General features: G+C 43.0%; 2 protein-coding genes across 3 annotated transcripts in view; one reads left to right on the top strand and one right to left on the bottom strand.

Annotated features, from left to right (window-relative positions):
- The window catches only part of LOC149302168 (vang-like protein 2-A), a 27394-nt gene extending 22001 nt beyond the window's left edge, over positions 1–5393 (top strand). For both annotated transcript variants that reach the window (XM_089483359.1, XM_089483360.1), the window contains exons 6-9: positions 210–346; positions 781–916; positions 1997–2228; positions 2929–5393. In XM_089483359.1, coding sequence (XP_089339485.1) covers positions 210–346; positions 781–916; positions 1997–2228; positions 2929–3189 — 766 coding nt within the window. In that variant the 3' untranslated portion in view covers positions 3190–5393. The remainder of the gene's footprint in view (positions 1–209; positions 347–780; positions 917–1996; positions 2229–2928) is intronic.
- On the bottom strand, positions 5311–14368 carry LOC149302167 (uncharacterized). Its single transcript, XM_089483362.1, has 7 exons — positions 14302–14368; positions 9097–9318; positions 8494–8751; positions 7510–7632; positions 6781–6819; positions 6354–6415; positions 5311–6032 (listed from the first exon to the last, which is right to left on the bottom strand). The coding sequence occupies exons 1-7, from the start codon at positions 14345–14347 to the stop codon at positions 5925–5927; spliced, it is 858 nt and encodes a 285-aa protein (XP_089339488.1). The 5' UTR covers positions 14348–14368; the 3' UTR covers positions 5311–5924.

Genomic DNA, 14368 nt, shown 5'->3' with positions numbered 1-14368 from the left:
GGTTGTAGCCCCTCTCTCACCCGTAATCCATTGCAGAATGGGAATCTGGGAGGAGAGCATCTGTCACACAATCCCTGGTGCCGCAGTGCACTCTGGCACGCTTGTGTGAGCAAACATTTACACTATGCCAAGTACAGGCGTACCTATGATAACAAAACCTATGCTAACCAAGCCCTTCCAACTATATTCCTCTTTTCTTCTCCTGGTAGTATCCAACGAGTTGCGGTGTGGATCCTGGAGAACTACTATCACGACTTTCCCGTCTACAACCCAGCCCTCCTCAACCTGCCAAAGTCGGTTCTCTCCAAGAAAATGTCCGGTTTCAAGGTGTATTCGCTTGGCGAGGGTGAGTTGTCTCTTGTGCCCGGCTTTGTCTCTCTCGACGTGTTTATACTAGCAGTTTTAAAACTCACAGTCTTCTTATCCTTGATGAGAATGGGGGTCAAACTGCTTTATTTCTAAAATGTTAATATTAATATCCCCCCCAACAGACACACACACTATTTTTGACTCATGGAAAATGTCACTTTTTTGGACTACAACTTCCCCAATCTCCCACCCTTGGCTAGCCAAGCTTTCCTGAAAGTTGCCCCAAGTTCAGTACAGGGTTCTCTTCCCAGTTCAGTAACCTTTTCCCAGTTCAGAACAGGGTTCTCTGTTGTACAAAATAAAGTCCCTTCCCATCACTCTCATCACGTCTCCCTTTTGGATCTCCTTGGGCACAATCCAAAAGGCCGTCTTGACTCCTCGCTTCCCTTTCTCCACCTTCCTTCCTTTCAGAAAACACAACCAACAACTCGACCAGCCAGTCCCGAGCTGTTATTGCTGCAGCCGCCAGGCGGAGAGACAATAGCCACAACGAATATTACTACGAAGAGGCCGAACACGAGCGCCGGGTGCGGAAGCGGAGGGCTAGGTAGGTCCAGACATCCTCTTATTGGGAGACGCACTGACTCAGTGGGGTTTACCTATTGGTTGACTCACCATTCAGCATTGGATTGAATGGGTCTACCATTCAACGGATGCCAACAGGTGGGCACTTATTGTTCTGGGGCAAAGGAACAAACTGGCAACGTTCCTCCAAAATAATATATTTAAGTACAAGTTGAATCTCCCTTCTCCAAAATGCTTGGGACCAGAAGGGTTCCTTGTTTTGGATTTTGTTGGATTTTGGACTACCTGTGTTTGCATGAACGTAATGGGATATTATGAGGCTGGAGAGAGACACAAGGATATGCGAAATGGTGGGAAACCAAGCATAGTGCTTGGCACAAATCACGCCATTTCACAGATTCTCACATCTCCCTTTAGCCTTGCAGACAAAGTTCAGGTAACGTGGCTCAAAAAGTTGTTGATTTCATATTTTGCAATTCCAGATCAGGGAGACTCAACCAGTAATAGCAATGCCAATAATATGTGGGAAACCATGTTTGTTTTTTAAAACAGAGGAATGTTCAAACATGCATTTCCCACGCAATCTGAAATGATTATTGCCCAGATAAGAAAGTAAAGGATGACCCATTTGACAGAGGCTCCATGATGTGCTTTTGGAATTTAAAGTTACATGAGCCCCTCTCCTAAATCCAGATCTTGGCAATCGAAAATCCCAGCCAGAAGAAAGAGAGAGATAAACTGGTACATGGCACTGTCATGCCCTGTTTCGCACTCGTTTCTCTCCCTCTCCTGACTGCCCTGACACCAAAGCTAGGTTTTGTTCTTAGGAATATAGGATGCTGCTTCACGCCAAGTCAGGTCAATGCTTATGCCAAGGGTGATCAAGGGTAGACATTTTGGAAAGCTGCCGTCAGTTCCTGGGCAGATGGAACATCTGTGAACATCATGTGCCACCACACCTGGCTCAGCCGAATCGGTGCCAAAGACTCGGTTCATGCTCAGACCTGCAGATTTCCTGTTGTGTTTTTTGGGATGGAGGGACGGGGACAAGGGTTGGCGATGTACCATTTGACCATGGTGGGGTCCCTCTTGCCCCCGGCAGGTTGGTGGTAGCCGTGGAGGAGGCCTTCACCCACATCAAGCGGCTCCAGGAGGAGGACCAGAAGAACCCGCGGGAGATCATGGACCCCCGGGAGGCGGCACAGGCCATCTTTGCCTCTATGGCCCGGGCCATGCAGAAGTACCTGCGGACCACCAAGCAGCAGCCCTACCACACCATGGAGAGCATCCTCCAGCACCTGGAGTTCTGCATCACCCACGACATGACACCCAAGGTAGGACCACGGCCGTGGGATGCGGGGGGATCGGAAGCAGGGCAGGGTCTGTGAGAAAGCCCTTGGGGTCCATTTGCTGCCGTGGGTCCATAACACTGTGCCATTGGGGACAGTTCTTCATCGAATCCTAGAGTTGGAAGGAGGTCTCCAGAGGCCATCAGTGTCGGACTTCCGGCACAGAGTTGTCTGGCCTCTTTTTGGAGACGTCTGTAGGAGACTCCAACACCTCTCTAGGGATTCGGTTCATTGCCGAACCGCTCTTACGGTCAAGAAGTTCCTTCTAATGTTCAATTGAAATCTACTCTCCTGTAACTTCAGACCATTAGACCTGGTCCTACTGTCTAGGGCAGCAGAGAACAAATCGATCCCCTCCTTTCTATGAAAGGGATGTTCAAAAAGGTCAGTCCTGCCACCTCTCCGTCTTCTCTCCACCAAGCTGAACATGCCCAACTCCTTCAACCTTTCCTCATATGTTTTGTTCTCCGTCTTTCTTATCATCCCGGTTGCCCTTCTCTGGACCTGCACAAGCCTCTCCTTCTATATCTTATACCTATATCTTTACTAAGTTGGTGCTTAGGTCCAGAGAAGAGCAACAAGGAGGATAAGGGTGATGGAGAAGAAAACGTATTCAGAAAGGTAGACAATTGATTCCATGGCTGAGCATCTCTCTACTGACGTCTTTCCTCTTCCTTCCCCGCAGGCCTTCCTTGAGCGCTACCTGGCGGCTGGCCCCACCATCCAGTACCACAAGGACCGCTGGCTGGCCAAGCAGTGGACGTTGGTCAGTGAGGAGCCCGTCACCAACGGCTTGAAGGACGGGGTGGTCTTTGTCCTCAAGCGCCACGACTTCAGCCTGGTAGTGAGCACCAAAAAGATCCCCTTCTTCAAGCTCTCGGAGGAGTTTGTGGACCCCAAGTCGCACAAGTTTGTGATGCGGCTCCAGTCGGAGACGTCGGTGTGAACTGCTGCCGCCGTCGGGTTTGGGCGGGCGAGGGACTTCCGACGCCGGAGGGCCGCCTCCGCTTGTGAGGAGTGACCTGGCGCGCCGTGTTTGGGATGTTGGGGTGACAATGACCTTCCTGGAGTTTACAGCGTCATCTCTATGCGTCTTGAGACGCCCGCCGTTGACCACTCAATCTCTTCAATGCCAGTTATGGGGTGAGATGCCTCGAAGTGCCCCTTTCTTCTCTCTCCCGGTTTCCACCCTCCAAAATCCCAATTTTTGGGACATCTTTGGCGCTAAGGAGGCACATGATCTGGGAAGGCTGGTCCCTCTCCTCCCTTCCTCGCCTTGGTTGCAAAACGGTCCAATTTTGGTGCCAAATTTTTAAGGGCTACTTCCGTTCACACTCTTCACCAGCAACTCCGAATTACCGTTGGGTTTTGAGGAACCTTTTGCGAATGTTCAAAAAACCAGCGAACCTCAACAGTTCTGGCCTTCGAGACGCCGCCTGACGCCGCTGTTTTGTCCTCCGCACGCGCCGTCCGGACTTGCACAAAACCTTGCGGAGCGTTTTTAGATAGATAGATTATATGTAAAAGAAAGAGAAAGAAAGAAAGAAAGAAAGAAACGTCTGATGGTAGCTGCTATTTTTCAAAGACATCTTATATCATGCCAGCGGACCCTTCCTTGGTTTTGCGAGTCTGGCACCAAAACATCCTATTTCGGGCATATCTTTGTCCGACTTGCGGTGGTTTTCCTTTCTTTAAAAAGGAAAGTTTCTTAAACGGTGACATTTTTTACAAATGCAAATGATCATCTCCGTACTTTGGAAAGGGATCCGTTGGGTTGTACATAATCGCAGTCCTTCGAACGACCCGAACCGGCCTTTGGTTCGAGTCCCTGTGGTATATGAGCCTCGTATTGACTTGAAGGCTGTTGTGTCGTCTTAAGACTTGGGTGCGAAGCCTGTGTTTGTGTGTCTGTGTGTGTAGGGAAGCTCTTTTCCGGGAGCAGTTTCTTGCACAAGCGGAATGAAACCGCAGGAGCGTCCAATAATGTCCCTGTTTGTTTGAGCGAAGTTTCTGCGAGGTTCCAACGTTTTTTGCAAAAGGTTCTCCTCGTTTTTTGTCTCGTTCCCTCCTTCCATCATCACCGCTGTCTTTGTGAGAACAACACAATTGGGGTCCTCCGACTGCACACTTTGCTCCAAAACACACTGCAGAAATAATCCAGTTTGAGACCGCTTTAACTGCCTTGACTCAGTGCTAAGGGGATATACATCATGTAGTATAAAAGTTCTACAACTAAGAGTCACAGTTTATTTATTGTGGCACCAGAGCTGTTTCTGACAGAGAAGGCTCTAAGTGTCTGGCAAAACTACAGTTCCCAGGGTTCCCTAGCATTGAGTTAAAGCAGTTTCAAAATGGATTATTTCTGCAATGTGGGTTATACACTTATACACTTATGAAGGGTTTTGTAATTGCCGGCTAGTCAAGGCATTCATCCTTGCAAAGGAGAATATAAGTGTACTTTTTTGTCCGGTTCTTGGAGAGGGCAGCTTGCTATGGAGTCCTGGGATTTGTAGTTTTTGGCCTTCTCTGTCTGAGAGATGTGCTGCAACAACAAACTACAAATCCCAGGATTCCTTAGGATGGAGCCATGGCAATTAAACTGGTGTCAAACTACATTAATTCTGCAGTCTAGATGATGCCAAACTCTTCGTTTAATCCGTCCTTATGTCTGTTTGCGGGGTTCCCACTGTTTCAAGTCATTGCAAACAAACCATACGGTTTTGCATCATTGCAACCACACAAAACACATCTTTTTTGGGGAGGGGGATTAAAATGATAACACCTTGAAACGCACATGCACACACATGCGCACAAACACACCCTGAATTTAGGAAAATATTCCCTAGAAATAAAAACAAAGACTTAAATTTGGGAGGGGAAAAAACAAAGGGAGGACCAATGCCTTGTGCATGCTTTGTAGAAAGTTGTAAAGTGTAAAGTTGGGTTGTTTCTTTTTATATATATATATATATATATATATATATATATATATATATATCGTTTGGTTTTTACAGTTTGCAGTGGTACTAAGCGTTACGCAAAAACGTTACGATTAAAACGTTAGGAAGGGTTTTTTTATTTCTTTCCCCCGCGCCGTAAAAATAGGAGGAAAAACTACAATTTTGTTTTTCTAAAAAAATAATGATAATAATAATAAATAAAAGGAACATCTTTTAGAACTTTATTTTTCCTCATTTGCTTTTCTTTCGGAGGGATTTCTTTCCTTAAACCTTTCCGCTCCTTTCTTCCTTTATTGGCCAAAGAGGTTTGCTATGGAGGATCAATGCAGGATCGTTTCTCCATTGGAGTACTGTTTGTAAGTGGGTTTCCTTTATTAAACATACTACTAGTAGTAGTACTACTACTACTACTAATAATAATGGACTGCAGTTCCTAACCAGCTTAAAAATCCGCCCCAAAACAAACTCCAGGCCACAACTAGAATCAATACAAAAACATTCACGGATTGTGATCAATTCATCCAAATGCCAGACTGAGTTCCCATTATTCCTCACACTGGTTGAGGGCCAATGGGACTTGCAGTCCAGCTACATCCCTTTCGAGATATATTTTGATATTTGATAAAATGCAAGGGCCATAAAGAAAGTTGGGAAACGTGGCCCTCCAAGTTTCCACAGAGGACCAATGTGAAGCAGAGCCAAACCAGAACCGAAGCTGTGATCAGGTCTGTCTCGAGTGCGGATCCTGGAGATCCAGGATTTCATTGCTGTCGCCACTGTTCAGCGCTTCCATCGTTTGCAAATTTTCTTCGGGGATTGGCTTGAAGGCCTAGGATGGGAAGGGAAGAGAAGGGCTTAGAGGGAGAAAAGTTACTTTTTAAGAAATCAAGTCCAGTTTCTTATGCTTTTGGTGTTTGCCCCAGTTCCCCTTCTCACTAAAGTTACTCTAGGTTTCTCCAAAAAAGGCGTCCTAGATGTCCTCAACCTTTGGCCCTCCAGATGTTTTGGACTTCAGTTCCCATAAGTCTTGACTATCCTGGATCTGGAGTCCAAAACAAACGGAGGACCAAAGGTTGGGAACCACTGTCCTAGAGTTGTCCCCCGTCTCCAAAAAGAGACACAATAGTGTCAGTGAGAAAACCAAAGTTACCTCTGGGGGCATGTTTGGGCGCACTGTTCCGGCCGAATGGGGACAGCCCTCTTCGTCCGAATCTGAAAACCAGAGTTGGAGATCATCAGTGTTTTGACATCTAGTTCTCAGACCTGAGCATCTTCTCTCTGCCAGGTGGGAACCTTTGCAAAGATGCTTGAGCTGGATGCCCATCTCAAGGTGCCACTTTGGTCAAAGGGGAGGAATGTCTCCCAGACTTGGGACCGGACCCAAATCTGGGGTTCTTGGGGACGCAAGACCCCATGATGGTGTAGGAAAGGGGTGTGCATCCATCGGAGGACCCTCAGGAGGACCCCACATTGGGACTCCTAGAGGGTCAGATTTGGACCTGAGTTTCCTAACCCTCAGCAGCATCACCCATAGCATCCCGCTCTCAATGGATTGCGCCACTTGCGTATCCTCCTACCTGAAGATTCGTTGATGGAGACTGTCCTGCTACGGGTTCCTAGGCCCCAAAAAACGGAAAAGGAAGAGCATTAAACACAGAAGATGAAATTCACTTGAGGACCTGCATTTTTGTGGATGGACTGTACATCTGCCAGAATGAGAATTGGGCTGTTCTGGAATGTCTGCATCCAGTATTCATGGGTTGATGTTAACATTGCTATGTAGGGAGAATGGGGAAAGGGATCGATGTGGATCAGGACCAATGCACAACAAGACTGATGCACAATGGGACCAATATGCAATGGGACCCAAAGCACAATGGCACTGATGCACAATGGGACCATTGCATGATGTGACTGATGCACAATAGGACCATTGCATGATGTGACTGATGCACAATGGGACCATTGCATGATGTGACTGATGCACAATAGGACCATTGCATGATGTGACTGATGCACAATGGGACCTAAAGCACAACGGGGCTGATGCGCAATGGGACCCATGCCTCCTTCCCATTTTCCAAATCATATCCTCAGAGTTAAACAGCCTTGCCTGACTTCTTTCCCAATTGGAAACTCTTATGTTTCTCTATATTGTGTCTCAATGGTGGCCTCTGGTCCTGAGTTCAGGTTCTGCATCAGGGCATCCAAAATATTTGGGACGCGCATTTCTTGAAGTAGGAGGGGAGAGTTTCATGGACCTTCCAAAACACTGTTTCCCTGATGAAAACCATGAAAATCCTTACCGATTCCTCTTTTTCTTCTGTACATGAAGAAAAGGGCGAAGAGCAGCACAAGGACCACCAACGGAGGGGTCAAATACTTGGCATAAAAAGACCCAGAGGCCCCTTGACTCAGGGAAGATGGGTCTGCGGAGGAAGAAGACGGATTAGAAATTATATTATAATACAAATATACACAGTTTTTCAGCTGAAAATAATCTAATTTGGTGCAAAAATACTGACTTTGAGGACAGAACAAGGCTGCGATTGTTATATTAATAAAACCAAGGGTTGGAAGGCAAAGGGAAAGCAAACTGAACATCTACATATGATGTATTCAACTGTTCTGCATTGCTCCAAAGTGATCCTGTCCAGATTAATTTCAGTGGGGAAGATGATGAGCTTTTAATTAATGAAAAGTTGGATAAAGAACGGGAGTCATATCCGGTCTTCCCCACTAGATGGTGCTATCATCATCATCATCATCATCATCATCATCATCGGTAATTGTAGCCATTGCCTTCCTTCCTACTCTGCAAAAGTCTTCCAAAACTGCGCAGTTTTCAAAAACGTATTTGTATAAATACAAAATTAAAGACACAACCAATTGCGACATTTAGAAAGTTAAAACACTCGTGACCGTTTTAACCTTTTAAACTCGCAATGCTTTTAACGCTTCCTGAATATTTCGCAATATTCATTGTACGTTTGCAAATATACACGGTGCGCTTCTATGCGCGCTTCTCTAAAAGTGCGCCTTGCAAAACTCAGTGGGATTTAAATGGCTGGGTCTAAGTTCTGCAGGCGACGTGACAAGGCAAGTTTCTAGGCTTCAAGATGGTGGGAATGGGGAAACGCAGAAATCCCGAAGAAACGCGGTCGATGACTGCGCAGATCGGCTGATCTTGAGTCAATACCTCGACTTTAAAAATAGTTCCAGGGTGGAGCAAATCTTGCATACGTTTTAATTTTGCACAAATGAGCATTTGGCGTTCGTCTTCAACTCACCGTGGCAGTGATCCTTCAACGAAACGGCGCTGGCGTTTTCACTTGCTGCGTTGCGCACGGTACAAACGAAGTCCAAGGAGCCGTCGGGGGGCTTCTGGGTGACCCATAATTCGGGGCTTTTGGAGACGACCACGTCGGTCGCAGTGTGTGACCAGAGATAATGCACGTCTCCGTCGTCTCCATTGGCGATGCAGTTGGCGCTGACGTTGCACGTCCCGTTGACGGAGCGGACGGTGATGCTGGGCTTGGCCAGCTGCCCTTGGGAAGGAAATGGAGAAAGAAAAACCATCATATCTCATCCTCCTATAAATAAATATGGTTCAATGCAGCAGGGTTTTGGATCTTTCCTTTCGCGAGACATTTCTCCTTCTGGCGCCACCGCGACAAACCGCAAACCCCCAGGTTTCCGTAGGAATGGCACCGCGGAGGTTAAAGCGGTGTCAAACTGGATTAATTTTGCGGCTTAATCTATCGCACAAACTGGACAATTTGAGGGTTTTATTATTTTGAACGGATGAACATTTCTTCTATGGATCGCAGTGTGAAAAATTCGTAATGACTCTACCTAGTTTTCCTTTTAATTTCTCTGCGTCTGACACTTACGGGTCTTATATTCGGTGACGCTCTCTGCAACGGTTTGGCGAAAAGGCGTCGTTGCGATGGCATCCGGACCTTGATCCGGCGCTTGGCTCGAATTCGAGGTCACCCCCATTTTACCCATTTCTTGCAGCGTCTCTGTCTGGTTGACAACCCCGTTTTTCGTTTCTCGGAGGGACTTTGTTGGGTCCGCCTCGGAGGGCTGTTTGGGGTCTTCGGACAGAAACACTGCGCAAAAAGACAAAAGGAGAGGAGAGAGATGGAAAAGATGGGGTCATGGATCCCTCGCTTGGCAAAGCCAAAGGCTATTTCTTTCCTCTTCCTCCGTCCAGCTGTAAGGTTTTCTAGCAGCATTGACCTCAATGGAGGTTGCACAGAGGGACCCTGGGAAAGAGCCTCTTTTTGGAAAGCCCACTGACCACTACTCCTCCTTTCCCCTTGGGAACCCAAGGGGCTCCTTGCTCTCCTCTGCAACTACAACTCCCAGAATCCCAGCCCAGATTCCAGCACCATATATAAATTCATGGGATTTATATATGTGTGTATGTGTGTATATTATAATAGTAACAACAATAATAAACAACAACAATAATATTTTATTTTATTTTTGTGCCCAAAATTCTTATTCTTATTCTTATTATATTTATATAATATTTGTTTTGTATTTAACATGTGCTTTTATATTGCAAGCTGCCTTGAGTCTCTTTTTTGGGCATGAAAACAACATATATTTATTATTCTTATTAGATAATATTTGTGTTGTATTTAACATTACATTGTTTTAATTAGGCTATTTTAATTTTGGGGAGCCAATGGGAAAACGTCCTGAGTCCCCATAGACTAATCATAAAGACTAGCATTCCTAGTACAAGGGCGCCCTCCGGTGGCCACTCAGGGCACTGCAGCCTTCCGATCGACCAGAGACCCCTCCCTGGCACTCAGGGCTCCCCTTCTTCTCCAGGACAAGAGGGAAGAAGGATGATGGGTTTGCTGCTGCTGGCGCCCTTCGCGAGTGCAGAGACTCTTTAGCTGTGGACTACAATTCCCATCATCACCCCGGAGGGATGCTGGGCTTTCCAGAAAGGAGCTTGAGGGAGGGGGCCAAGGGCCTCTGCATGGCTGGGGATGATGGGGAGTTCAAGAGGCCTGCTGCTCCCCCTGAACCCTGAGCTGCTCGGGTCTGTGTCTGTGTGCTTGACTACAAGATCCCTAGGCATGGCTTTTGGACTACAATTCCCATCACCCTCCTCTCTGGGAAAACATGGCCGCCCCCGCCCCTGAAGACCAGAGGATGATGGTAATTTCATTCCAAAGCGTTTGAGCTGGGTCTCCAGGGGGCGTCCCCCCGCTTTCTGGGGATGATGGGAAGTGTCCTCCTCCAAGGCCCCGAAGGGCTCTGCAGCCGCCGCCATTTTGGGAGTAGGAGCAGGAAGGCGAAAGCGCCATTGCGAGCTCAGCGTCATTCCGCTCCGGCTCTCAGGCGCTTTTGCGCTCTCCTTCCTGGCTCTCTCTCGGGCGCCCTCCTGTGGCGCAAAAAGCGCACTGCGGCCCAATGCTTAGCATTATGATGACTCCCTGTCCTGGGGCGCCCTCTGGTGGCGGAAAGGGAGCGTTGCAGGCCCATTATTCTCAGGCCAAAAGGGGCTCAGGATTCTTGGCTCCTGGGTTGGTTTGGGAGATTCAGGGCTTGCACCTTTGGCTCCAAATTTACATTCATCATCATCATCAGGCAGAGGAGCCAAAACATTGTTTTAATGTTCTTTTGTATTGCAAGCCACCTTGGATCCTTTTTTGGGCATTAAAATAAAATAAACATTATTATTATTATAGAGAGCTCTTGGACATATATTCCTTGCCATGTCCTCCTCCGAATTATCCATAGAGAAAAAGAGCTTTGGGAGATAGGAGAGGACTTGGTTGGGATTTGCATGGAGCAAAAAGCTTCATTAGCTTCTCTCTTTGAAGACTGGCTCCCTTGGGACCAGAGGCCATTCGCAGAGGCTGGCATCGGTGCCACTTGCGCCCGTCTCTGCCCCATGCGCCAGCCAGAGATAGCGCATGCAATGAAAGCACGCGTATCGTATCGGAAAGCACTTTTCGTTTTCCAAATTTAGCATCGCCTTGGAAATCGCACTCGGTCCCCAAAGACAAGCCTTTGTCGGCGCAAACGCCAATGTCTTGCTTGGCCTTCCTTTTTTCGAATGACCGATTTGCTCTTGGACTGTTTTGGAGTAAGATTAAATATTCCAATTAAATATATTCTATTAAATATTATTAAAATATTATTAAAATCATCATCATCACCATCATCATTATCATCATCATCATTATTATTAAAAATAACCAGAGTAGAGGTGACTAGGCATTCATCAACACTCGGTGACAGATCACTGGGGCATTGGTATTATTATTATTATTATTATTATTATTATATTTTAATAATATTTAGTAGAATAGATTTAATATTTCAATAATAGTTTAATATTATTGTTTATTATTATTATTATTATTATTAGTTTAGTAATATTTTAATAATATTTAATAGAATATATTTAATTGGAATATTTATTATAATATATTTAATATTTCAATAATATTTCAGTAATATTTTGATATTGATGATGATGATTATTATTATTTTAGTTTAATAGTAGTTTAATAATATTTAATAGATATATTTAATTGGAATATTTAATAGAATAGGACAGGATAGGAGCCTTTGGGTTCCCAAGGCCAGTGGTCTTGACAAAAGGAGGCTGTTTCCCAGTGTCCTTCTCTCCATCCTCCAGTGATGCTAATGCTGCTGGAAAGCCTTACAGCTGGACAGATCTCCCTGGCTCTCTCTCGGGCGCCCTCCTGTGGCTAAAAGGGAGCACTTCGGTCCGTTTGAGGCTTTAGCGCAAAGCCCTTTAGCCTTCAATGCCCTCGAGTGCCCTCTGGTGGCCGAAAGGGAGCGTTGCTGGCTATCAGGTTCCAAGCGGCTCATTCCTCTCTCTCTCTCTCTCTCTCGGGCGCCCTCCGGTGGCTTAAAAAGGCGCACTTCGGCCCCTGTCCCTCTGGATCGATCTATGCCGATCTATATTGTGGCCACCAGATGGCGCTCCAGGACAGAGGTTGATGAGAAAGACAAAGGAGTTGGTAGGAAGCCCAAGAGGCTGCAGTGCCCTGGATGTCCACAAGAGGGCGCCGTTGTGGCGTACAATCTAAAGGATAATAACATTGGGCATGGATCTTATTCAAAAATAGTCCAAGAGAAAATCAGTCATACATTGTTGTTGTTGTTGTTATTAGTTTAATAGTATTTAAATAATATTTTAATAATATTGACTAGAATATATTTAATTGGAATATTTAATAGAATATACTTAATATTAATTATTTATTTTATTATTACTATATAATAATTATTATTATTTTAATAATATTTTAATATTTAATAGAATATAATTAGAATATTTATAAACTGTAATTAAGAATTTAATAATAAATTGATAATATTTTAATGATAATATTTCATTATTATTATTTTAATAATATTTAATAGAATATATTTTATATTTCAATAAAATTTATTGTTAATATTGTTTATTATTATTATTTTATAATATTTTAATAATATTTAATAGAATATAGTTCATATTTTAATAATATTTAATATTATTGTATTACTATATTATTATTAATTTTAATAATATTTTAATAATAATAAAATATATTTAATTGGAATATTTAATAGAATATATTTAATATTTTAATAATATTTAATGATATTTTAATATTATTGTTAATATTATTATATTTTATTATTATTAATATTTTAATTATATTTAATAGAATACAATTCAAATATTTAATAAAATGTATTTTAAAATTTAATAATAAATTAATAATATTTTAATAATAATATTTTATTATGAGTATTATTATTATTATTATTTAATAGAATATATTTTATTGGCATATTTTATAGAATATATTTAATATTTTCATAATATTTTAATATTATTCTTTATTTATATTAATATTATTATATTTTATTGTTGTTATTATTAATTTTAATAATATTTAATAGAATATATTTAATTAGAATATTTAATAAAATATATTTTAAAATTTTGCTTATTTCCCAATTGCAAAATGGCAAAACCCACCGACATTCGAGTGGGAGATTACTACTGGTTTTGCTGTTTCATGGCCGCGTTTGGAGGAAGCTGATAAGGGGGAAAACGTTGAAAGCAATTAATCTTTTGTGGGTTACGGGTTTGCGCAGCGCCCAGAAACCACTGGAAGCCTGGAAGGTCAGACCCAAAAACTGTGCATCCATGGCCCATTTTGAACCGATTCATTCGTGAATGTGAACCAGAAGTGGATAAGATAGGACAGAACAGAATATTTAATAGAATATTTTTCATATTTCAATAATATTTTAATTATATTTTAATATTATTGTTTATTTATTATTAATATTGTTTTCATAATATTTAATAGAATAGATTTAATTGGAATATTTAATAGAATATACTTAATATTTTATGATATTTTAATATTATTATTAATATTGTTTTAATAATATTTAATAGAATAGATTTAATTGGAATATTTAATAGAATAGATTTAATATTTCAATTATATTTTAATATTATTATTTATTATTGCTTTAATAATATTTAATAGAATATATTTAATTGGAATATTTAATAGAATATATTTAATATTTCAATAATATTTTAATATTATTTATTCTATTATTATTATTATTATCATTAATTTTAATATTTAATAAAATATATTCAATTGGAATATTTACACTCCGCTGTCAAATCGATCCATTGATCCAGATCGCAAACCGATTTATTTGTAAATGGGAATGTGGCCCAAGATACTTTTCTGGACACTTCCTTTTTCCATCTAATGCTCAGAAGCTGGGAATGGAAACTAGAAGTCCCAGCGGCCATCCTTCTCCATCCATTGGGCTCTACGTCCGTTCTGATGTTTGTACTTTTCATGACCCCGATTGAAACAAAAATCCCCGTTCTATGTTAAGCTTCCCCATGCTATAAAAATAAAGTCCATTTTTGCATCACGCGCTCGCTTGCGTGGCGGCTCCCCATGCGCCGCCATGCGCCGTCCGCTCTTTCTCGGCCCCATGGAAGGATTGTTTGCTGGAAGGCTTTATGGAAAACCCTCTTTGAAAATCTGCTTCTGACTCACCTGGCAGCGGAAAAAGGGCGAACGCCATCCAGAGCCACCGGCGCATGGTGGATTTTCGTGCATCAGT

Source organism: Sceloporus occidentalis, unplaced genomic scaffold (assembly GCF_023333645.1).
Source record: "Sceloporus occidentalis isolate IW3139 unplaced genomic scaffold, rSceOcc1.0.p SCAF_20, whole genome shotgun sequence".
NCBI classification, from domain to species: domain Eukaryota; kingdom Metazoa; phylum Chordata; class Lepidosauria; order Squamata; family Phrynosomatidae; genus Sceloporus; species Sceloporus occidentalis.
Note: the sequence above shows the minus strand (reverse complement) of the source record. Positions and strands in the feature narration are given on the sequence as shown.

Bases quoted from the DNA above. Each gene is read 5' to 3' on its own strand.
- LOC149302167 (XM_089483362.1), bottom strand. From the start codon at position 14,347: ATGCGCCGGTGGCTCTGGATGGCGTTCGCCCTTTTTCCGCTGCCAG. The intron at 9,319-14,301 runs GTGAGTCAGAAG...CTTTTTGCGCAG, and splicing joins CGCCCTTTTTCCGCTGCCAG to TGTTTCTGTCCGAAGACCCC. The intron at 6,033-6,353 runs GTAACTTTGGTT...TTCCCATCCTAG, and splicing joins GCCCAAACATGCCCCCAGAG to GCCTTCAAGCCAATCCCCGA.